This window comes from Clupea harengus, chromosome 16 (assembly GCF_900700415.2).
Source record: "Clupea harengus chromosome 16, Ch_v2.0.2, whole genome shotgun sequence".
Lineage (NCBI taxonomy): Eukaryota > Metazoa > Chordata > Actinopteri > Clupeiformes > Clupeidae > Clupea > Clupea harengus.
The window spans coordinates 2,092,871-2,117,948 of record NC_045167.1 but is presented as its reverse complement, the minus strand read 5'-3'; the positions used below and the strand labels follow the sequence as shown (position 1 = coordinate 2,117,948).

General features: G+C 42.2%; 1 protein-coding gene across 1 annotated transcript; it reads left to right on the top strand.

The window, feature by feature from the left end:
• Positions 1–1,534: 1,534 nt before the first annotated feature.
• cerk (ceramide kinase) lies at positions 1,535–24,922 on the top strand. Its single transcript, XM_031582525.2, has 13 exons — positions 1,535–1,904; positions 8,188–8,325; positions 8,625–8,747; positions 10,235–10,360; positions 14,244–14,310; positions 14,635–14,780; positions 16,647–16,721; positions 17,331–17,483; positions 17,567–17,672; positions 17,841–17,953; positions 19,736–19,941; positions 20,910–21,121; positions 22,259–24,922. Exons 1-13 carry the CDS (start codon positions 1,754–1,756, stop codon positions 22,344–22,346), a joined length of 1,704 nt encoding a protein of 567 aa, XP_031438385.1. The 5' UTR covers positions 1,535–1,753; the 3' UTR covers positions 22,347–24,922.
• The last annotated feature ends 156 nt before the right edge of the window (positions 24,923–25,078 follow it).

Below are 25,078 nucleotides of genomic sequence, written 5' to 3'. Positions count from 1 at the left end.
TTATGTGTCAGGATGTCGGGTGTTCCAGCTCATCTGAGGGTAGAGAAGTGAGGGAGGGTGCTGTGGCAGCAGAGAGGAGTTAGGACATGGGGGAGAGGAACAGCGAGAGGCCTGATGAGCGTAGGGAAGCTTCAGTAGGACAGAGTAGGTTTCTCACTAACGGAATTGAAGATAAAAAGTTGTCAGCTTGTGGTGGTGTTTGTATAGGTAGCCTGATATTATATCTATTACTACCCTCTATCCCAAACCAAGATCATCTGCCACACACCCCTCTTTGCCTGTTTATACATTGAATGCTAAACAGTATCCTTTCAGGGAGTCACAGAGACACCAAATCTTAATACCCCATCTGACAGGTTTCTTAGGCATATACTGTTTCCAAAGTAACATGCCGTCAAATTTAATCATGGCCTCACCTACTGAAAGATTTTTCCATGGTCGAAGAAGTTTAAGGACGTTCTCCTGGAGGACACACATTGCAGTTTTTTCCGATCACTTTTAAACTTGTGTCAATACCATGTACACTTTTTCCAAACTCTTCACACAGTGGTCTTAACAGACGCATATCAGTTAACCTTTGGTGCAAAATGCACTACAATCACCAAAACACTTCATACTTCACTTAAAAGTGAGTCATGCTGCCGTAACTTTAGCAAATGTTCTCTCTCAGATTACAATGACCTAAAAACACTAATAACTTGAAGCATTGCCAATTGCAAATATAGCATGTTGCATTGCATCTTGGAAATACATCAATCCAAGCCAAGTATCTGAAGACAGTGTTCCTATGTTAGTTTGCTTCTCACAAAAAATGTAATTGCATTCTTCAATCACTGTCTTTCACTGATAGCCTATGATTAACATATAGAGCAGTACTGTAATAGTGGAAACAACTCTTCAGGAACAGCTACATCTATGCTTGCCTTCTGTAGAGATAGTAGGAAGTCTGCAAGCCAAAAATGTAGAAGAATACTTTGTCTAATTCAAGCATATAACTTCATGTGTCTGTCCAAATACAGCATCTTTACATCTACAGTAATCTAAATTACTGTAAATTAGATTTTGAACTGAAAGTTAACTGTTTTGAACAGAGTATCTAAACATCATCAAAAAATGCTGTAGTTGCACAGCGTTTTGCTGGTAGTGAACATTGACTGAGACAGGTATCCATGAATTTTGGAAGAAGTGGTCATTGACTGCATTTTGTATCTAAGCAATGGAAAAGTATCCCATTTAGTTCACATAGTCTACTGATATGCTGGATGTATTAAGTGTTTTGAGAAAGTGTACATGGTATTGAACCAAGTGTGAAAATGATTGGAACAAACTGTAATGGTCTCACTTTCTGAAGCTTGTCACCAGAGTCTGCTATCCCTGGGTTTGAACAGAGTAGGTATCTGCATAACTCCTCATACCTATTTCGTGGCATGGTGTCTGCCACATAGGAGAAGAATTGTTATGGAAGGCAGAGTTTTGTCAGGTTTGCTCCTCCCATATGATTACGCAATGACGTCACAACTGAAACCTTCTTCATTTGCCTTTGCTGCGAGAAAACCGCTACGTGGTTTACCGAAATCGCCACGCAAAAGACCAGCAAATAAGGTTAATGTCAAATGTAGATGCAGTGTATAGTGAACACGGTGGTTGATTTTACAGACATGCGGCTCATCACTTCAGAAATGGGGCAATGTAGATAACAAGCGTTCTCTCCATCCTATGCCAGTTGCTTGGACTCGATAAAAGTAGCTAGCTAATGGAAAAGCCACCAAGACTACTGTTATCGCGGCTCTGGCTGCAAAACAGGGTATACGATGTCACTTTAAACAGCGTTGTTTTCGCATGGAAGGAAGCAGAACCCAACAAAAAACGTGCACCTGGAAGCAACTGGAACACCGGAAAAGCTGGTAAGCTATTGGTCAAATATTTATACCGAACAATTCCTTTGTTTTGTTATGTGCGATGAGAAAGGAGCAGAGGCAGCGAGGTCACATGGGACTAGTGTGAAACAGCAAGCTAATGCTATGATGTAGCGATTGACATTGTAGTGAACAATGTTGCCTAAAGAAAACAACTTGTCACAACACAAAATAATGTGAAAGTAAAAATTACGTGAATTCTAGATACATCTGTAAATCATATTTCTGAAAGTAAACCGCTGTCAGGTAAATCTAAAGAGGTATAGCACGAGTTTGAGGGTTTTCCTTTTTGCAATTTAAAATGTTGAATTAACCGTATGAAGTCCCGTCTTCGGTATGTTGAATGCTTAACAAGAGATAACGTCCTGTTCATGGCGATCAATCTGATAGGTGTCTTCATTTAGTCCTCGTTATTCTCAAAACAACGAAATAATACATGCATGCCATTTATTTGGAAGGCATATTGAGCAGTTGAAGTTGAAGGCTTTGTTATGCTTGTGGTGGTCACTAGCATTTCATGTTGGAGTGTCTTTTTATTTAGTTGTCTCTCAACGAAGGCCTCTGGTCCACTCGCGTTCTCCCCAAGTCTCCCCTGGCATAGAGGTGTTGCAGTAGTTCACACTACACAGCTAGGCTAGCTATTACCCATAATCATTGACCGTACTTTGTATTTTTAGTCCACCTTAAATATGTTGTAGAAGTGTATTCCACACTAAATTTGCCTATCTAAGAAATATTGATACAGTAGTGCAATTTCTATGGCATGTATCATAACATTGTCATTTTTATTGTGATGGTGAGTTGGTGCTGGAGGAGGTTATTTATCATCGTAGGCTGTCAGACCTTTGGTGTATCCCATCAATCAACTCCACTGTCCGATATTGACGTTTTGTGATTGGTTGTACTTTGTATGGCTTTTTCCATAACTCACTTGCTAGTTCCTCCCTGGCCAAACAAAAGAAAGATCAATGTTCCATCTGACGCAAGTTGATAGAGATTCTGAAGAGTCTTTATCTCACTACCACGATTCCTCGCAGTAAAAATAACAGGTGTAGTAACATCCTCTACAGATCCACCTGACCATCAGCTGAGAAGTTGTAATGGAGAACAGATTTGGCAGGAGCAATGACTGTATAAAAACTATTGATACAGTCATTGAGCAGTACTGACAACCAGCGTGAGTTTTCTCCTCTTCCTTTTCATGTAGTGGGAACACAAAGAGCATTACCTCACGGGTCCATTTCACATGCCACAATTTAAACATTTTAATTGACTGAATTCTTTAGTCTGGCTCAGCTTTTACACTTAATCTTAAGGTTTAAGACATCTTAAGCAGTGGATAACGTAAACACTGGACCTTGGAAATATCAGTTCTATGTTCATGAGGCTTTTTGAAATGATTATTTGTATGATGTATGACATTGCATTGACAACAGCGTGAGCGAGGGCCTTGAGGTGACACACTGACATCTGACATTCTGACTACAACAGTGAAGTGTCTCACTCCAAGTCAGTTTTTGCAGAAGTGGTCAGTGTATCAGGGCTATTGCAATGCTAGCCAAGGTCAGTTCAGAGAAAACAGCAGCTGGTGTTTTCCAGGCTTCATACAAACAAATGAGGCTAGTTGCTGAGCTGGCACAGGTCACAGTCAAGGTTGGAGAAAAATGTTGCTCCCAGTTCATGCTGAACAGTCCAGGACTACAATAACACCCATTTTCTTTAGTTGAATCATTGAATCATTGGCCATATTAATCATTGCAGAGATCTGAGTTGAAAAGTATAAAGAAATCACAACTAGGGTTACGTCTTAATGTATATATCTGTTTTTTTTTTTTGAGAAACTCCTGTTTTTTAAAGAACCCCAGGTATGCTTTAAGTAAATGTTGGGATCATTTTATAAACCAATTGTCTGAACTGTGGAGACCTTTACCTTTAGATGTTCCTGAAATACAATGCTACCTTTTATACAAAGATGTAAATAGAGATTTCCACTTGGGCTGGTCCATATGGGGTAGGGTTTCCTCCCTCCTCTGAATACTTTACTTTTTTTAAATAATATAAACAAATGTAAGCAATCTCTATAGGCTGTTATACGCAGTTTAACATGAATCTGATTTACCAAGATAACAATAAATTATACAACTGCTCTCTAGCTTATATCAATTATTTATAGTTGAATAGTCTTGAATTGCATACAGTGGTCAATCTGTTCAGCTAGCTTTTATTATTAACCCAAATAAATAACTCATGGCTGGTCACTGAAACTTTATACCACTTCACCCCCTTTACCCTTTTTACTCTCAGTCCTAAACTGCTGGATACACTTCCAATTCTGGAAGCTTCTGAGGCTCCTTTAAGACCTGCTTCGTGGTAGCTATTAACCTAACCAGGTGGTTTCCTGTCTATGTTGACGGCTTAGTGTAGTGTGTACTCTAACCATCTGCTGTGCAGCCTGTCATAATACACACCGTGTAGCCAGTCTTAATACACACCATGTAGCCAGTCACTATACACACCGTGCAGCCAGTCACTATACACACCGTGCAGCCGGTTACAATACACTTTGTGATCGAAAACATAAGAATTGGACGACAGCTGAACTGTGGAAGGATATGACCTGTCCTTTTTGCCAGTAGTAAAAGAGCACATGGGAAGGAAGAAAAGTGAAGGCTGAACAAACACTGTTCACACAGAGAGAATCTGTTCAGCCATGCTGCATCATTTGTGAAACATGCACCCCCCTCCTCCCATCTACTGGGATTGTGTTTGATGTTGCATTTATTTGGTGATGTGTACCTGGAAAGCCTGAGTTTATATTACTCGTCATGCCCCAGCGCAGCCTCACGCTGTGGGGAAAGGGATTATGTGTTGAATGGTGCTGAAGTTTGGATTTTCTTGTCTGAATATTAATCTGTTGCTTGTGGTTTGTAAGCATGTTTTATATCCAAACAATTTCCCAGTCTGTCACTCAATCTTTGGTACATCCAAAGTTGGTATGCATTCTTATTTAGAGGACACAACACCAGGAATCCTGCCACTCAACATGCCTTGTGACTGAAGTAAATGTGTGTAACTAAGATTATTTGTGATAAAGATTCTGCCTATAGTAATGACACCACAGAAAGGTTGACTGTGTGGAGAATGCCGCAAACAAATTGCTTAAAAATACCAGCCAGACAAAAATAATGTAGGCTATTCCTTATCTTCACTGAGCACAGTGATTCAGCCAGGAGATGAATTGTTATTCCTGATCAATGGAAGACCCTGTTTCCGGAGGCCTTCATCTTCAACACCTCACCTGAAAGTGAATAACTTTTAAACATTTATCCCAGGCAAATAGGAAGTATTTTAGAATGTTTTGAACGTGGTGATTCCATCAGCTCAAAGCGCCACATGTTGCGTAGGATTCAGTATTTTATTTAATAAATGGGTCATTCCATGTCAGATCAACAGACTTTAGAAGGATTTCCTGACATACTTTATGTAAATAATGTCATTGTACCCAAGAACTAGTGTTCAAACATATCGGGTTGTATCTTCTTTAGTTTCTTAGGTCTGAAGGCCCTAATTTTACTGCAAAAAAACGAGGGTTGCTAAACAATTACCAAATTCCATAAAACATCGCGTTTGAACTATTCATGGAAGATGCTTGACATTTTCAGGAGTTGTTCTACACTATTAGATCAGATCTTTAAAATTCTGATATATAATACTCATGTTGTAGTGCTTTCTTTCTCTAAAGTGCTAGGGCTTAGCAAGTGCATATTTCCCATGTATGGTAAAGTCTACAAAGAAACAACATTGGCTTGAGCATTTTTTAATTAGGCTAGTAAACCCCCAACATATGTATTTGGGGCCTTGAACCCAACTATATTTATTAGGAACATAAAAGCAGACCTAGACTTCTAGTTTAGTTTCGTTCTTCTCTTGTCTTGCACTGTTGCATACTGGCACTGTTGCATACACAGGTCATGATCTCCATGCATCATGACTTCATCTTTGACATCATGTTCCATGTCCATTGACTCTTGATTATTTAAGATAAGTAAGCTTATCTGTGAAGATTGTTTTATATCTTTAATTTGCAACAGTACAGCTGAGCATTTCTCCGATGGAGCGTGGTGTCAAAGATGAAGCCAACAAATACAATGTACATGAACAAAAAAAGTCTTGTGTTTCCTTAGTCTGTACAAAGTGATAAAATAAATGGTTTAATCATGCTCCAGGGCCAGTCTATTGTGGACCGCCAAAGCAGTTTAAATTGTCACCCAATTAGCTCATCTGTTGGTCTGATAACATGTTTGAAATTGTAAAAACTGGTCCCAGGTAACCTGATAGCCTTACTGGCGTTCAGTTTTGATGTCATTGTTAGTTCATTTTCTGTTGCCACGTCTATGACCTCTTCGCAGTGAACATTCAAGAACGGGTCTTGAGGGAATTGGCTATATGTGTCGGTGTGTCATATGCACAGGATTAGTCCTAGGCGCCAAAGGCCTAGATTAAGAGGGTCTGTTGTGATTTGTAATAAGTTACACTTAGTAGCTCATTATCTGAACTTGTTCATTATTTCCATCTCTAGGTTAACATTTACTTTCTTCTTTACCTATAGACACCCACTGCGAGGGGGTTATGGTTCTGTTTGGGTCAGATGGGTGTTGGTTCTGTTTGACTCAAATGGGTGTTGGTTCTGTTTGACTCAGATGGGTGTTGGTTCTGTTTGACTCAGTATGGTTCTGTTTGACTCAAATGGGTTATGGGTCTGTTTGACTCCGATACTCTGGAATGTCTGTCATTGTCCTGTGGCATTTCCTCTCCCCCCCCCCCCCCATTGGTTTAAGTTGAAGCCTCTGTTCTGCTCACGTCCCCCAAATACTCCTCCTAATACCAGAGTCAACTGACCTCAAATAAACCCCACCGTAGCTTGAGCAATCATTTAGCACTCAAGTGCGTGTGAGTTGTGTGATAAGATATGGTGGATGGCTGGTTCCACCAAGCATGCCCCGATCAGGGAACTATTGACTCACCGCTGGTATGGTTCCAGCAATAGAGACATGAGGCCTTACTGCACCACCCACTATCTGCCAGAGGCACCTTGTCTAAATATAGAATAATCAGCTTAGGGATTCTAGAAAGAAAGAAGAAGTTTGGCCGCTAGTTGATGTGTTAATAAATGATAAGGAAAGGACTCCAAAAAGTGCAGCACTCCTAAAAAATATAGAAGAGAAAAAGCTAAGCGATGTAATCGTCCTGTGTGTCCTGTCTTGGTACTCTTTTGTGGTTGCTTCACCTCAGGTATCAACTTGTAATCACGGTGTACTGAAATGGCTGCTGTGTGTCAAGTGCTCCTTCTGGTTGATAAGATTACAGAAGTAACCAGCATGTCTGATGGTGTGGTGCCAAATCCCTCACATAACTGGTGTCTGATCTGTCGGTTCTGTCTTGAGAAATATCTGAAATCATTTGCTGAGTACAAAGAAACGAGTCGGTTTGTAAGATTCTTGTTTTTTCTGTTTCACAGACAAAGACTGATGAACACTTTATTAACCTTGGCGGAAAGTTTACCTCCATTTTCAGTGCAGTTAGTTTGTTGCATCATGATGTGCATACCTTCACCACACCATATTGTACTTTTTGCTTATTGACTGTGGGACACATCTGCAGTTTTGAAAGCTCTTCAGACAGACACCTTTGGGTTTTGGCTTGTTTTTTCGGCTTCCTGTCCTAGTTGGCAGCTTAGAGCAGCCTGTACTCTGACCATCTGCTGTGCAGTCAGTCCTGTATGTTCTACACCAGACACCCTGGCAGTCAGAACGGTGCCCAAAACCTGAAGGTGCTGACAAATGATATGACTCTTCTTTTATTCCGCTCTGCCATTCAGGCAGTAGTGATAGAACGGCACACAAAGAGATTGAACAAATGCAGTGCACGTGGTGGAAAGCTGACCTGTGATGTAAACATGTTGTATAACATGTAAGAGACATGCACCCCTCCCCCCCTGGCTGCTGTGTTTATAATAGATGCTTCATTTTGCTGGTGATGTGTACCTGGGAAGTCTGTGTTTACATTCGCCGCCTCCACGCTGCAGCACTGTCTCACTCTGCCAGACTGTGTTTGTTTTTTAAGCCAAGTAGTCCATTTAAAAAAAGAATTATTTCACTTTCACAAGGTCACACAGAGATCAGTTTGGCTTTTTGAGTTGAGTTTTTTTTATTTCCTGGCACATTAAGAGTCAAGCCTCGGGGCCGTTAAAGTGTGGTGCTGTCTCTTTCAGCTGGCAGCCACGGTGTTCCTGTATGCGAGATCCTAGCTGTCCAGGAGACGGCTGAGGACAGTCACAAGAAGAATGTTGGAAAATGGCACAGGGTTCCCAAAAGACCAGAGGAATCCTATCAGCCACCTGCATTTACAGGTATGCCAAAGATGTTGTTCTGTTGTGCTGATGCTAATCTATGCCTGCCTGTCTATGTCTCATGAGGGCTGAGCCCATACGCCCATACACATGTGATGTGTTCTTTAACGTTCTGTACAGAAAGAGAGATGTTGATCATGGTGATCTCTCACCTAGTTCCTTAGGGTGGCACTCACTCTCCTCCTCTGGCCTCTCCCTTTCCTTCATTTCTTTCTTTCTATCCATCTATCTTCATTTCTTTCTTTCTATCTATCTTCATTTCTTTCTCGCGTTCATCCTCCCTTTTTGTGTGTGTTCAGTATTCTATGCGGAGAGAACGAGGCAGCACCGCTGGCGATGTAGCAGTGTCACGTTCCATTGCCCCGACTGGGGACTCTGTCAGCAGTGGGTCCACACCATTGAGGAGCAACTCTCTCTCTTGAGTATGTCTTCTCTTCTCTTCTCTGCTTCAGAATGTCATGTGATCTCCAGTTACCTCTTACAAATGTCACTCATATCTTTATCACTGAAAGTAATGCATAGTAAAGAGTACATGAAATGGTATTGTGAACACTAGAGTATTTACAGCAAATTACAGCCAATAGAAATGTTGACCAGAGCCTTGGTTTCACTACTGAAATGAGTATCCCACCCATTAAGTTCAAGTTCAAGTATTTATTTGTCAGATGCACAGAAAAACAGTCAGACTGGGCACTGAAATTCTTAGGACAAGACACTGTACAACAAACTACCATAGCATAACATAAATAACATAACATAACATATAAGTACTCTGAACATAGATTACACATATAATAAACATATAATAAATCTACAAAATAAATATACAATACAATCTGCTAAACATATAATACACATATAGTAACCTATACTAACCTAATATACCTATACTAACCTAAAGACAAATCAAATGTGCCTGGTTTCAGGTAGTGCAATATTACTGATAGTCTCTATATGGAGTAGAATGACTCGTGCCACAGGACCGTCTGACACTCTGTCACCTCTGTATTGGTTGGTGCAGTGGATCAGGGAGGGGTTCTCCAGAAGGTCACATCCACTGTATTCATCGCTAGAGTTCACATCACAAACCATAGGGCTGCTTTTCACTCCAATAATACTCTGTCGTCCCAGTCTTGATATGAGGGGGCACTCTTGGCAGGGTGAGGCTATGAGGTGAGCTTTAAATGTCAGGTTTCTAAAGATAACCCATTTGTTAAATCCCCAAAAGCCATAAGCCATAGCCCCCATAGAGGACCTAATGATGCCTGGTTTCCACTCCGCAACCCTGGAATATAGAAATGCAAAAGCATTGATGTCCAGAAAAAGAGACATTTGTAATTGTTTATTTCATTGAAACATGTTTTTTTTTTTTGTGCCAAGGCTGGTAGGAAGGAAATCTTGCAGGATTTCCTTTGCTCTCAGTGTCTCAGTCTCAGTGACCTGAATATGATCAAGGCGTGCTGCTGTACTTTGGACTGGTTAGTTATGTGGTTATGAAGCAAAGGATAGGGATCAGCTTCAGGAAGGTTAGGTCCTGCTCACAGGGTTTCATATATGAGTAAATGGACTCACTGAAGTCTGTGTTAGTGCTGTGATGTGAGGCTGATATCATGCTGTTGAAACACCTGCACTAAGGGCACTTGCCACTCTGGTCTCTGCCTTTTGGGGTTTTCTACCATTGTGTTAGAAACACGTGACAACGTAGCTGGTCGAGAGTCCTGTCATGTTTTTGCACTTACACTCCCTCCCGTATCTGAAAAACTCGGTTGGCCATTTTTTTTTCAGTGAGAGCTGACAAAGTTTGTTGGTTAATGAAAGCTTCACGCGTGTACTGTCAGCCCCCAAACAATGCTGCTGTCAAACAAATAGTCTTGTATGTAATGACTGTGTTTCTGTCCTCACTGTGCAGCCAGCAGACCCAAGCGCTTGCTGGTGTACATCAATCCCTTCGGAGGAAAACAACAAGGGAAGCGGATTTACGAGCAGAAAGTCGCCCCAATCTTTTCCCGTGCCTCAATTTCCACTGATGTGATTGGTGAGTTCCCGTCATTGGCCTGCATTAACATTTTAAATAAAAAATGAGCTTTTATAACCTGCAAATAGAACTGGCGAATGGCCTCGCCTTCCAAACACCCTCAAGAATATGATCTTATTTAAAGCTCTGTCTGTCAGTCAGCCACGGTAATGGAAGTTCTAATGGTTGATAAGGATCGAAATCCCAACACATTAGATTTTTGCAGCAGTTTCCGGAAAGCCATAGATGATCGTGGACACTGGCATCATGCAGTCATGGGGAAATGGAAATTTCACATTTTGACTCTTTATCATTTCTACTCCTGCTGCATCTTTTTGCTCCGCATCAAATGAACTGAACGTAATGACCAAATGGAGTGCTTCACTCCCTATATAACTGTTTAAATGAGATGGAAGCGGAGGCAGTGGGTATTGATGAACTGATGGACCATCATCTGATGGATGTAGGACATTTTCTGTCAAGGGGAAAAATGAACTAAAAATGGCTGCACATCACCATAATATTTTCAGTTAACTTCACAAAGGGCGTTTTCATACATTTTGAAGGTTGGTTATAAAAGTAAAGTTCATTTGGCATCAGAAGCTAACTTGCCACATTGACATGACTTCATATAGGCCACATGTACATGTTGAGGAAACTGACAGTTCAAACGAGTTTGCAATGAACTCCTGAATAAGTGAGATTCTCACCAAGTTGATGCCAAACTGCAGTTCTTCAGTAGGAAGACACAATCAATCATCTGCAGAAAGTAAGCCCTAAAACTGAAAAAAATAATACACATTTCGTTCCCTTAAATTGAATTGTGATTTACAGTATCTTTTTGTTCAAGAATTTGTTTAACATAAACATTGTAAACATTTATCTTGAACACACTTAGTTCAAGTCAATAACCTATTCTTGACTTATATAAACTCAGTTCAGCCTGCATGACAGCTCCTTAACTTGGCATGCCACCCATCTGGAATGTGTCTGGTTTTATCAAAAGAGAAATATTGCAACCCCCCCTTTTCACTCTTGCAGGTTCTTCTATTATAACTAAGATGTTTCCAGTGCTCATTGAAAGCTTCAAACTGTGTTTGGGACTAGTACACTAATACACAGAAGAGCAACCATCCAACTTCCTGAAAACATAATGAGTCATATGGTCTCAGAGTGTTCAGAAACAGGACCGAAAGAAGAAAGCCATAGACAAAAAGACATCTGTCTGAAAGGAAGACTATATAGAGGTCTGGCTGGTACCAAAAATGTGTCTATGAGTCATGGTCTGTAAATGTCACTGGCACAACAGAAATGGAAGTCTTTCTCGTAGTGTTGGGACCTCCCCACAGCGAAGACATTTTAGGCCATTCTATTGCTAATTTCTCTTTCTATTTCTAGGGCTTTGATACACTGTGGGCACTTTATATAGACAGTGTAGACAAAAGAATGCCATGGTTTTAATCAGAGATGCACCGGTCCACTGCTCATCAATCGGACCTGGACGATTTTTGCTTCTAATATTTTGATTGGCAACCAGACAGTTTTTTTTGTTTATTTCAGCCAATGTATTTGTTTATTTGTTGTGGAAGCATTCACTCCATGCACACAAGCTGCATTGGAAGCCTTTTACCTAAATGTAATTTGTGCAGAAGTATTACAAAGTCTGTGAACAGGACATTACGATTGCAACCTGTATCTGTAACACAATGAGTATCTTAAATGCGTTGTTGATGCTGAACAGGCAACAGCTTCACCCCGCACTGAAACAGTCCGTATAGGCCATGTTGCTGAAAACCCAGAGCGAGATGGTCAAAACAAAGAAACTAGCACTAGCCATAACAAAGAAAGTAATGGAATGTATTTCATTAGATGACCATCCGTTTTCAGTCGTAAATGTTTTAAGTTTTTGACCGTCTAATGGTGCGCATGGATGAACGATACAAACGGCCCAGCAGATGTTACTTTTCTGCCTGAATTCTACAATACTGCGTTCTCCCACATTCACAGTCTACTTAAAGCTGACGTCACCTCCATACATTTTAGACTCTATTCTCTTTACTCTATGCTGAGTCTGACGGCACAGTGTATTGATCCTGACTTTAAACTTCATGAAGTTCTCCGACACGCAAAATAATTCTCTGGCTCACACAGCATCTGCTCTTTCAATGGCTTTTGACGAAATGCTTAAAACCTGAAACATTCCCAAGAGCAAAGTGCATGCAATTCAGCGAGATGATGCCCCAAATATGTCGAAAGCAATGAAGGACGCTCACTTACCTAGTTTTGCCTGGTAAGGCTCCTAAGCTCCAGCTGGCGATAGATGAAGGGATGTTCTCACAGTGCAGTAGAAGTGACATAGTAGCGATTGGAAGAACAGCGGCCACTTTAAACATTCTCCTCTCGCATACTTCAGAATGTGCCGACACAACTGGGCTAGTCAAAGAAAAGGCTACAGCAAGATGGCCACCAGATGGAACAGCCCATATTCTATGTCTTATGGAGCAGAAGCATGTTTTAGGGGGCATATGCTGCAGAGTGCGAATTACTGGCAATCCTTACCTTGAACCAATGGGGTGCACTGAAGAACATCTTGACTCTGTATGGCACCTTTTGAGGAGCTTACGAAAGGGATCAGCTCTTCCTCAGCGACTGCAGCAGATGTCAATCTTTGCACTGAAACATCTCCTAAGAAAAAGTGCTCTAACGGATCTTGGCGTGAAAACGTTCAAAAACACTCTTCTGGAAGCGGTTGAGAAAAGATTCAGCAACATTCAATTGGAGCCCTTGTATTGTCTGGCTACGATCCTCGATCCAAGCTAGCAACAACAACAGGCCTAGCCGAATGTGGCTTAGCTATATGGCATTTACAAACATGTACATACTATTATTAAAATCATAGTTGTTTAGACAATAAGTTAATCAGTTAGGTCATTTTCTTTCATCAAAAAGATCGATATTTCCTCAGCAGAGTCAAACATCAAGTACGGGAAATGCTTCACAATGTGGTACAAACAGAGACAGGAGGACAGAGGCCAGAGACGGGACACTCTGAAGACAAGAGCGAAGACAGGAGCACGGACCTGACCACAGAGAAAATACCTCACAGAGCAAGCTCACTGTGGGCGATGCACAACAAGATATTGGAAGCAAATTCTGAACAGAATCGGGTCATAGCCAGTCCTACAACACTGTAGGTGCTATGCTACCTGTCCAATACGCAGACACTAAGACACGAACAAGAAGTTGGTCAACTGGCACACAAATAGGAGCCACTCCTGCATTTGCTGAAGTTGGGCGAGTTTCCCTGTCCACACCCTGCACTACATACACGTTTGAAAGAGAAGCCATAAATAAATCAACGACCATTACCGACTAAAGGCAATATAGTTCTGTATAGGATTGTCATTTCAGTTTATTTCAAATTTACATTGGCATTAAATAAAAAAAAACTGCTGTATCATCTTTGATTTACTCATTGCGCTGAACTTGATTTGATTTTGAAATGCTTAAAATGATATTATTTATTTAGATTTTAAGTCAGACCATTCTGTTTTTTGCTTTAATTCTTAAAATGATACAATATAATTTAAAACAAAAATAACTACTGACACTACTGTTGTTGTCTCTAATTTCACATGCCTTTTAGATATTTTTTCGTTTAAAGCTAGTTTAACCTGTTAAAGAGAAAATAAACATTTTACTCATGTATTTCTTTCTTTCTTTCTTTCTTTCTTTCTTTCTTTCTTTCTTTCTTGTTAAGAAAATCGGCATTTGCTTGACACATAATTCTGCTTGTCATCGGCCATAAAAAAAAATCCTCACAGGTGCTTCCTTAGTTTTAATTCAGTTCTCGTGCTTTATAATACATGCATACTGAACCATTTTCTATCATTTATCTCCATAGTGACAGAGCGAGCTAATCATGCAAGGGACCACTTGAGCACTGATGCTGATCTTAAGAACTATGATGGGTATGTTCTGGCTCTTTTTGAGATATCGCTACACTCATGTGGGATCTTAATTTGCACTGGGAGATTGTTTTTCCCTTATTTGAAAGACTAAATTTCCATTTCAATGCATATCAATATACAGACTCAATACTTATTGCTAATTCCTGCCGGGATAGTGCCGCTGAATACTAAGTGAGTTTTGATGAGAAAAACATTGAGATGCAAAGTAAAAAATGAATTAGAGGTCATACTCACAAGTCTCAACTCTAGTTTGCTCCATTCATTAGGCTGCAGCTCCTGTTCAGTCAATCAGTAAACTAATCAATATTATCTGATTCTTCACAGGGTGGTTTGTGTAGGGGGTGACGGCATGTTCAGCGAGATTGTCCACGGCCTGATCTCAAGGACGCAGTCCGACTCTGGCGTGGATCAGAACTGTCCTGAGGAGACTCTTGTCCCTTGTGACATTCGGATTGGTATAATTCCTGCAGGTGAGTCCAAGCCACTTAAAGGCAATCCAAACACAGCAGGACATGGTGAGAGAAATTCTGGACCCCCCCCCCCCCCCCCCCTCATACGTCAGGATTTCTCCCCCTGTGGCTAAGCGACAGCAGGGATCCTATAGGGCCCCAGGCCGGAGAGCCCTCCAGAATCCATCACTCAAAATTCCATTACAGGCCACATGCTGTGTGCTGTGTGGCATTTTCTAAATCATCATAAATTCCACTGCTATGACATGAATTACCCAACTGGCCCCAGCAGTAGCATGCTGGAGACTGATCACAGGAGATTAGTCTGGGGCTTTGCAGTGGGAGGCAAGGCACCCTGTCAACAGCAGAATCGTCTCTCTTCACAGGAGAAAAAAAAACACAAATACATCTTCAGTCTCTTGTCAGGGCAGATGAGTTGACTTAAATACTGAATTAAGCAGACAGGCAGACAGACATCGCTGCTTTTCACTCGTGGTCTTGGGAGAGCTCCCACCAAGTCATCTATCCGGAGGCTATCAGCAAGCAGAATGGGGAATGGTTTGGATATGTTTTAGCCTGTATGTGTGCAAGTCGTAAAGCTTCCATTTTTTTTTTATATGCTTAAAAAAAGCTGTGTGTGTTTCTGGATCATTGCAATAGTATCTGGTACTAGTAATAGACCTTACAATAGACCTTACAAACAGCACCGCTGACTGATTACACGACTCATTTATCACCGTATCCCATTATGTGATATTACAGTTTACAAATGAATGTGACCAGCTGGCCACCTGCTTGGCCTAGCCTCTACTGTTATCAAAGGCCTTATCAGTAGGCCTTATCAGTAGGACTAATTCTGTGCGTCTACTCTCTCTTATCTCTACTCTCAGATATGAGGCCATGCAACATTTCCACAGGTGTTTTTTTTTTATTTATTTTTTTTTTTTTTTCATTTCTCAGAATTCAAACGCACAAAACTTTATAAAGAGATCTTGATCGATATGACTCCGTTGTCATGAGGAGCTCATTAAAGTGCTGCCTGGGACTGTTTCAAAATGCTATTCAATGCAGTTTTGTACCATATGACCTGTGCTAGCCTACAGTCACTTCCTCATTTCCCCCCCCCCCCCCATTGTTTTTATGGTCAGGGCACATCATGTGAAATGGCTCCGCTGCGCGTCATATCTCTCAGAGAAATAACCAGTTCTGTTTGCATCATGGAGCTCGACAGTTGGACAGGGGAAAATAAAGAACAGAATTGTGCATCTCCATTGTTCTCAGGCTTCCTAAAAAAAAACAACTCCCGACTGAAAACTTATGTCAATATTTATTTGGCAAATACAATGGGATTCAATTCCCCATCTTAAACATTTTATCATCTTTAATGTTACCATAGCACCATAGCAATTTCCGGTATGTATGTATGTGTGTGCCAGTTTCTAGTTGCTATTACTTGTTCACCTCCCTTCTGAAAGAAAGGTGTTTGAGTGAGAGGCATTAGATTAGCATCCAGAACTCATGGGAGAGGATCTCATCTAAAGCTCATCTGGGCCCACCTCTGAAAGAGGCAGAGCTGCACTCACACCCAGACACTGGGCTTTGTTATGGCCCTGTGAGTCAGCTTCAAATGGAAGGGAGAAAATCAGTTTTTTAAAAAAAAAATTGATAATGCTGGCACATTACATTTTAATTACAAAACAATTTGTGTCTTTTTGTCAATTTGTGTCTTGCGTGTGTGTGTGTGTGTCTTTTAATAAAGCCAACTGTCCAGATTTTGTAACTGTTATTCTAACTAACTGTGCCCCTTGAGAATCTGCAGATTTGACCTTCCGTGAGCCATTAAATGCCCCTCTCATGCACTGACCTGTGAAATGTGTTTCAAACCAGGTTCAACCGACTGTATCTGCTATGCAACCGTGGGCGCTAATGATCCGGTGACTTCTGCCTTGCACATCATCGTGGGTGAGTAGATCTGGGCACCTGAGGAGTAACCCTCACGCTGTGGGAAAGGTTGCATAGCAGCCCATTCTGAATTACCTTATTATAGAACCTGCTATACATTACTCTTGGTTAAAACAGCCTTTTTATAGAACCTGCCATACATTGCTCTTGGTTAAAACGGTCTGGGTGAATGTATGTCTAACCTGTCATCCATTTTAGCTGCTCACATAATGTTGACACTGTCATGGTTACATACTTTCTGAGCTATTATGATTGACAGGGTGATGGTCTGATGGTGCAGACAAATGGCTCATTTATAACTTATAATTTAGAGCCTTGTAGATGCTAAGGATGTGCCTCAATGCTGTTGTTTTAAATGATTCTGATTTAACTTTTTTTACTTTATGTTATTTTTTTTTATATACTTAATTTCTGAGTTGTTTAATGTGTTTTTGTTTATTCATTTTGTCTGTTTTGTTTTGTTATGGTTTGTTTTATTTATTGTTCTTCTGTATTAAGTAGCCTCAATCAGGGCATTGCTACAAAAGAGCCCTGTGCTCAGTCAATTCTCCCTGAATAAATGATGATGATGATGATGATGATAACTAATGTTATTGCTTGTGTCTACAGGAGACTCCCAGCCTATAGATATCTGTTCGGTTCACCACAACAACACATTCCTCCGATACTCTGTCTCACTGCTGGGCTATGGTTTCTATGGAGACTTGTTAACAGACAGTGAGAAGAAGCGCTGGATGGGACCGACAAGATATGACTTCTCAGGTAAACAGCAGCCCAAGTCCTGTTCTCCCACCTCACTGTGCCCTCATCATGAGCCTGACATGGGTTCTGTGTCTCTGCTGTAGGTGTCAAGACATTTCTGTCACATCACTGCTATGAGGGAACAGTGTCTTTCCTACCAGCTACTGACAGCGTGGGATCTCCAAGAGACAAGTTTAAATGCAGATCAGGGTAAATATATTATTATTCAGCTGGTGATTCATGGCATTGAGAGGCGGTATTAATGTTCTACGTGTCGACGCTTCTGACAGCCAGTGGCCATTACTGTGCATATTTTGGAGGTGAATTCTGTTCAGTAAGGTAGCTAACATTAGGCCCCCTATCGCATCACGCTTACAGGTGCCACTTCTGCCAGCACAGCGGACACCTTCCTTTTGAGAACCAGCAGATATGTGAGGAGGAGGAGGAGGAGGAGGAGGAGGAGGAGGAGGAGGACAGCGTGTCGGAGAGTGGTGAGGAACTACAGCTTGCTTTTCCTATTCCAGATTGATCACGTCACCCCTCCCCACTGGGGATGTTCCTTAGTCCACACACACACACACACACACACACACAGAATATGGAGAATCATCCCCTCAGCCAGTCACACTGGTTTTCATATGCAGATAGCAATAATAATAGTAATAATAATAATATATTTTATATTAAAGCGCATTTCATGACACCCAAGGTCGCTACACATATGCATCAAACTATTATTATTATTATTATTATTGTGTTTTATAGAGGGGAACGATATTAAAGAGTATAAATGAGCATAATGAACATGAAATAACAGTTTCCGGACTGTTGACCATAGGAGCAGTCTGTAGGAGAGTGAGAGTCTTGGTTATCTTCTATGTATTGGGGTGGTATGAGGAGAAGCAAACGGACTGGCGGGGGTATAAGAAAATATCGATACACTTGAGTATCACAATATTATGTTTTGTGATACTGTATCGATTCTTAAAAATGCTGTATCGATTTTTAATTTATAGTTGACGAGCAAAGTTTTGTGGCAGACAGTGGTTCATTTTGTTGGATGGTACAAGGACTGCGATCAATACAAATGCAGATCCAACTGTTCTGATAGCATAAAAAAGCTTTTTTCTTGCATTTGGCATTTTATGCAAATAGTGTGTTATTTATACTATGACAGTGTTCCTAAAATTAGGCTTAAAAAATTAAATCACAATATATCCCCTATCTCACAGTTTCACAATATATCGTAAAATATATTGATTCGTAACCCGTGTATCACGATACGAATGGCATGGCCAGATTCTTGCCAATACACCGCCCGACAGACTGGTTCAAGGCTCATCTTCCACTCGTAAGCATGATGTCGCCATCTGTCCGAGCCGCAGTCCCACCATCCATGAACACGAGGCCAAACGGTGAGAGCAGCGCGGCCAGTGACTCATGCCCAGCGAGGGCCTCGGCCCACTGCGTCTGCCTGCCGCAGACCAACACGGCACATTATCTTGCACTCCCAGCACCCTCTAAACAACACACATCCTCCTTTGGAAAAAGAGAGAGGAGAAAAAGAAAAAAAAAGCAAATTGTCGCATGAGTGCAGCCTCCATTTGTTTATTTCCAAAGCCACAGATAAGTGGTGTTTACAGAAAACCCCAGAGTCCTTGCCGTCCCTAATTGGCATCCGCGCATGTTAATTTTCCTGGGCACACTCTCTTGGCTGCCTGGAGCTGTGATCCTCCAGGGAGAGAGGGGAAGGCGAGGCAAGCGCCCTCTTAATCAGGGAGATAGTGTCTTTGCCATACTTGGCTGCACTTCTGCCTCTGTCACTCTGACTAGTGTTGGTGTGAAAATCTCCAACAACTGTTAAGGCAATGGGGCAAAGCTTTGTCACTCTGCAAATGAACCTCCTGAATTGTAAAAGTGTCAAGCTAGGAAGCCATGGTGAGCTCGCAATCATTCCTCCATTTTGTGCTTTTAAGTGTTTGATCAGTAGTTTCCAATTAAACTGTGTTTGCCTATTTCTTTCCCGGAGGCCATCTAAAATTGATGAGTTTCCCTCATGAGTTTGTTTTATGATTCTGAAAGAGCACGAAGCCTGCTGATAATGATCCGTTTTGTAACTTTCATTTAATGCTGCTCGTGGAAGATATTGGAATCTTGTCTTGACACGAGCGCAGTACCTGGTGCTTATGTTTTCAGTCATTAAGATTTGTAAAGGCAGGTTGCTAGATGTTTTACACCTCTGCCTGAGTTAATCATTTGTGGTTGTGTCTTAGGACGTAAGGACGTCTGGCGGGTCATCCGGGGTAAATTCTTGGCTATCAACGCTGTGAGTATGAGCTGTGCTTGTCCAAGAAGCCCCAAAGGCCTGTCACCAGCTGCACACCTGTCCGATGGCACCACGGACCTTATCCTCATCCACAAATGCTCCCGGCTCGACTTCCTACGCCACCTGCTACGCCACACCAACAAAAATGACCAGGTACAGGCTTCAGATGCTGCTGTTTAATTAGCAGAGCTCTTCTCAGTGTACTATAGGTTTTTACCATATATTGCTGCACCATCATTTTGTTTCAGTGGTGCCTAAGTATAATATACCAATATCTATAGTGATTAGGTTATGATCGTTAAAGTATACAGTTGTAGTAGAAAAATCATTATTTCAGCATTACTTGAATCCAGTGAGATCCCAAACCATCTCTGTGAAATGGGATATATGTTGTGATATATCTTAGCAAGTGACTAATAAGCTTTAAAATCAGCCTCTCTCTGGTCCAGAGGGAAGAAACAGTTGATATGTTTAGTTCAGGGAAATGTTCCTGACACTCTCGAAGATCAGGATAAGAGAGACTTCTTTCTCTCTCTTGGCTGCATGTGCCAGTGATGACTCAAGCCTCTCGGAGATCAAAGGAGAACTGCCACCTGCTTGGCTTGCAGAAGCTATGGCTGACTCTGCTACTTTTTCCCTTCCTCTTGTTTATTTTTTATTGGAGTTCACCTTAGTTCAGGCACGCTGCCTGGTCACTTATCGTAAATAAGATGGCAGCCTCATAGGTGACATCAAGGAGCCATCGAAGAAAAGTTCACAACTTAAGGGAGGTGCAGGAGACGCAAACCGAATCAAAGAAGCTTTGCCGCTCTTTTCTGCCATATACATATTTTAACACAAATAGCGAGGCTCGGGCATTATATATATTCATTGTTTGTCCAAAGTCCTCATAAGCAAACATCTCGCATGAATACAAAAGGCGGATTGATAAAGTGAGCGTGATTGAGAATAAATTGCCGTCACTCTCAGAAGAGATGAGTACCCTGGCGTAGAGCGGAGTGGTGAAGGGGAATATTGAGGCTTTTCTGCGTCCCTGACTGAGGCTCTGCTATACACACTCTCACTTCCTCTTTCTCTCTCTCTTCTCCCTCCTCTCCCTCCCTCCCTCCCTCCCTCCATAGTTTGATCACCCTTTTGTTGAGGTGCACCGCGTGCGGCGGTTCCGCTTCACGGCCAAGCACCAGGAGGTGGATTCGGAGCTCGACCTGCGGGAGACGGGGAAGGGGCTGTTTGGCCAGATCTGCCGAGATCATCCGGCCTGCGGCTGTGCCGCGGGCCACAGCACCTGGAGCTGCGACGGGGAGACTCTGCCTCACACTGCCATTCAAGCCAGGTAAGCAGAGGCCGTGGGTGGGCCGTGACCGACGACTCAGACAACCAGACCCGAGCCCCATTCTTCATATGTGGATTACTCCTGGTGGCAAAGCTCCTGTGGGAGTAGCTGTTAACAAGTCCATGAACTGGAACTTGAAGCTCAGCTGTAGGGGTGTTGAGGTAAACCGAAATGAAATCACAATCTAACACCCGCGCCTTCTCCAGCTAAGCTCGTGTTTCATGAGCACCACAAGTCACAACAATAAGAAAAGGCATTGGCACTATAGTGTTGTCACATCACCACCTTGACTTATGCTCGCATGATAACTTATTATTTAGTCATCCGAATCAGCTAGACGTCGATCGGCAGAAAGAGTTGATTTTGGTATATGTCATCTTATCCGTCGTCTGGTAATCGATGCAGTCTTAATGACCCAGCGGTGGGGTCCCATGCTGGCAGTGATCACTTCATGTTTTCAATACCTTCACCCACAGTATCTCTGAAACAAGGACACTGTCCACTGAGCTGTGGACCGCAGCCAAAGTGGTACAAAGAGGATTCTATATTCCATAAGGCTGGTGTGAACGCAGCTGTGGTTATCAGTGGAAAATCTTTATGTAGCATGATGGCGCTCCTGAATGCATCATTTATTTTATGCTTCATTGTGCTTTGTCAATGATGCATGGCTGTGTAATGTCCCTAATTTAATAGCCTTCCCACTGTTAAAAGCTTTACTCCCTTTTAATTAAAATAGAACTCCATTCATTTTTTTTATTTTTTTTTGCATTTTCCTCTCCAGTAATTGTTCTTCGAGTGAGTCAGCAAATGAACTGTTGAGATAATTGATGACGATACCGTTGCCAAAAAAAGAAAATTTATAAATTAAGCCCTGCTTTTCAGCTATTAAACACATTGAAGGATTTGATGGAATTACTGGCAAATAAACTACCTGAGTAAATGTTAATATCCTCACACTGTTAACTTGTGTAATGAGTCAATGGCCCTTTATTCAATATTGTTATGTTGAATTAGAGCACAATGCACACAGAACAAAAAAAAAAAAAGCTTTTTGCCGAGGAGGACCAGGTGGTGGCGATGCAAATTGGGATGCTGTTTCTGCTGGACTGTAATGGCTCTTGGTTCTTGTCTCCTCAGCGTCCACCGTCAGCTGATCAAGCTGTTTGCCAGGGGGATCGAGGACCAGCCTGTCTTTGAAGACTCCACTGGTGTGTGCTCTGCATAGACCTGCCTATCACATGCACTCAGGCATGCTGGACGTTGCACATTGTTACACAGCTGACTTCCAGAAGCATAAGCATTTCTCATCAGCATCGGATACTTAAGGTCACGTAGCGTCACTCCAAATGCCTCCTCACAATATGGCATGTTGTTCTTGACAGCAATCTTGCAGCTAGTCTATTTGGACATCATTTCCATCGATAAAGGCAGCATTGTGCCATGTCTGTGGTACAGGCTGTCAAAACAAAGGGAGCACTGTGGGCTACCACTGAGAAATCAGCTCAAGATTCAGTGGTAGCGCAGCAGTCAGAGGGCTCTGCTCGGAGAACAAGGGTTGCTTTGCTCAGTGGGTTTCCATTGTGTTTCACCTGTGCTTTGAGATGCACTGCTCTCACTAGAAGTCGTTATTATTAGACATTAAACACTTGCTCCCTACGGAGGTTGTCTTCCTTTATCCAGTCAAGCTGGCCTTGATGTGTAGGATTGTCACCCAAAGTTTTTTTTTTTTTTTTTTTTTTTTTTTTTGTCCTTCCTCTCTCCTCCCATCGCTTGTAAAAGTGAAAACCACAAATCAAAACAGAAAGAAAAACACACTTTCAAGGTTTGTTTGGCATGATTTTTTTGCCCTAGTGTTATGTCTGTTTGACTTGAAGGATACAAGGTTACTCTCAGATGAAAGTTACTGCCTCTATGCCAAACATCATTTCCATTCTATTATGCCTGCTCCTAGTTTTTGAATTAGATGTGTGCAATATGCATTGTTTGGCTTTTAAGTTATAATGCTTTAGTTTCATTCACTGACAATGGAGTGGGACCCAATAGCTCATGACAAAATAAAGATCTGTGGGTCCCTTTTTAGACTTGTTTTAAAAATAATCTCAAAATGGCATATTACAGGAAGTGAAAAATGATTAAGAGTTTTATATGTCCGCAGTATTTCTTGTCTTACTGACCATCAACATTCCAGTCGGGTTCAAACTGATTCCATCGAACAGTGCTGCGCCAACTCTCTAGTAGACCTGTCAATCCCCGGTTTAGTGCTGTAACCGTGGAACTCTCCGGGCCCCAGTGCTGCGGTCTCTGAATGCTGGTGCTGGAGCTGTCTGCCCGGCTCAGCCCACAGCCCTCTTAACGCAGGGAGATGAAAGTGTGGCGTGTCTGGCTGTGGCTTAATGATGCTGTGTGGCAGAGCTCCAGGAGCTGCGGCAGCCGAGCCCAGCCGAGCTGCCTCCAGCTTCAAACGGCCATTCTGTGTCCTCGCCGCTCTTCATCTCGCTGTCTAATTTCTGTAATTATTGAAGAGCCCCGAACCTGAGGGTTATTCTCTAGGGTGTCGCTGGGGGTTCCTGTAATGTGTTTTTGTTCCTTCACCAGTCATTGTTTGTGCTGTAATTTAGGTCTGTTTTGTTCCCTGACTCTCAGGAGACTTCAAGTAATCTGTGATTTATGTGAAGTGAAATTGCCTCTTTCGGGTGCTGTACCGTGTTTGATATATTTCTGCATTTTGAAGACTGAACATTCCATTGAATAGGGCTCGTGATTTTCGAGGCGGTTTATAGCTCTCAAAGGCGGCTCCGTTTGTGAAATATCTATGCACCCGAGCACCGCTCCGTGGGTCTCGTGATGGCATGCGCCAGAGAGATAATGTGGACTTCAGCCCCTAAATCATGAAGCTCTGATGGGTGGGATGTCTGCCCGTGTTCGTGAACACATGTGAATCACCTCTCCACCGCCCTGGCTCTGCCATTTAGTTCAGACACAGGCTCTCCGGAGCGAGTGCAGAATGTATGATAACATTGGCATCGGGTGATCAGCTGTCAGCAGGCTGCCTTATTTGTCGGAAGGGCCTTGGCGATGTGTGTAGCACTGCCAGCGAACGAGCCTAAGCAGAACGACACGCTAGGCAACCATCTGACAGCTGCTTCTCTTGGCAGCCCAGAATCCCCCTCCATTGCAGACGCACTCACACAAATTGTTTATCCTAGCCGCCGCCACCGCCGCCACCGCTAAATCTCTCGCAGCACAAAACTTCAGCGCGGTAGAGTTGCGGGACGTACTGCCGTCAGGCGTCATTGTGTACACAAAATCCCAAATCCATCCGAGCTGCATGTAGCCACTGGCATCTCCGTGGTAATACAGTCTGTCTTGGTGCTGCATGTACCCACTGGCATGTCCGTGGTAATACAGTCTGTCTTGGTGCAGCAGGTGGCTCCAGTCATTTCTGCCACAGAGGCTCCAGTCAGGCACTTTGTAGCACATTATGGGCATTGTCATTCCCCTGTGCTCCCCGTGGTGCAGGAGATTGGGCCCTGTGTCCACTCAGCACTGTGTTAATGTGGCGGAGGGAACCACAGCAAGGTCACCCTCACACACAGAGACCCTGCTGGAAGGGGCCCAGGTAGCAGGGAACTAAACCAAGGATTAGTGACGACTGAAAAACAAACACACACACAAAAACAGCAATTTTATTATGGTGTTGAGATGGCACAAAATGTAATGTATGGAACCTATGATGTTAAAGTGTGATTGTACACTAAAAAAATAAATGCTAATAAAAATTGACCTAAAACCAGCAATCAAGTTGTGTGTGTGTGTGTGTGTCTGTGGAGATGTTTCTTCTTTTCATTGTTTGTTCATTCATTTTCTTCTCCTGAAATGTGTTTTTTTTCCCTCTCTCCTGGCACAAGAAAGAGAATTCTAATGGTCTGAAGAGAACAAACAGCTTAACACTGGCAA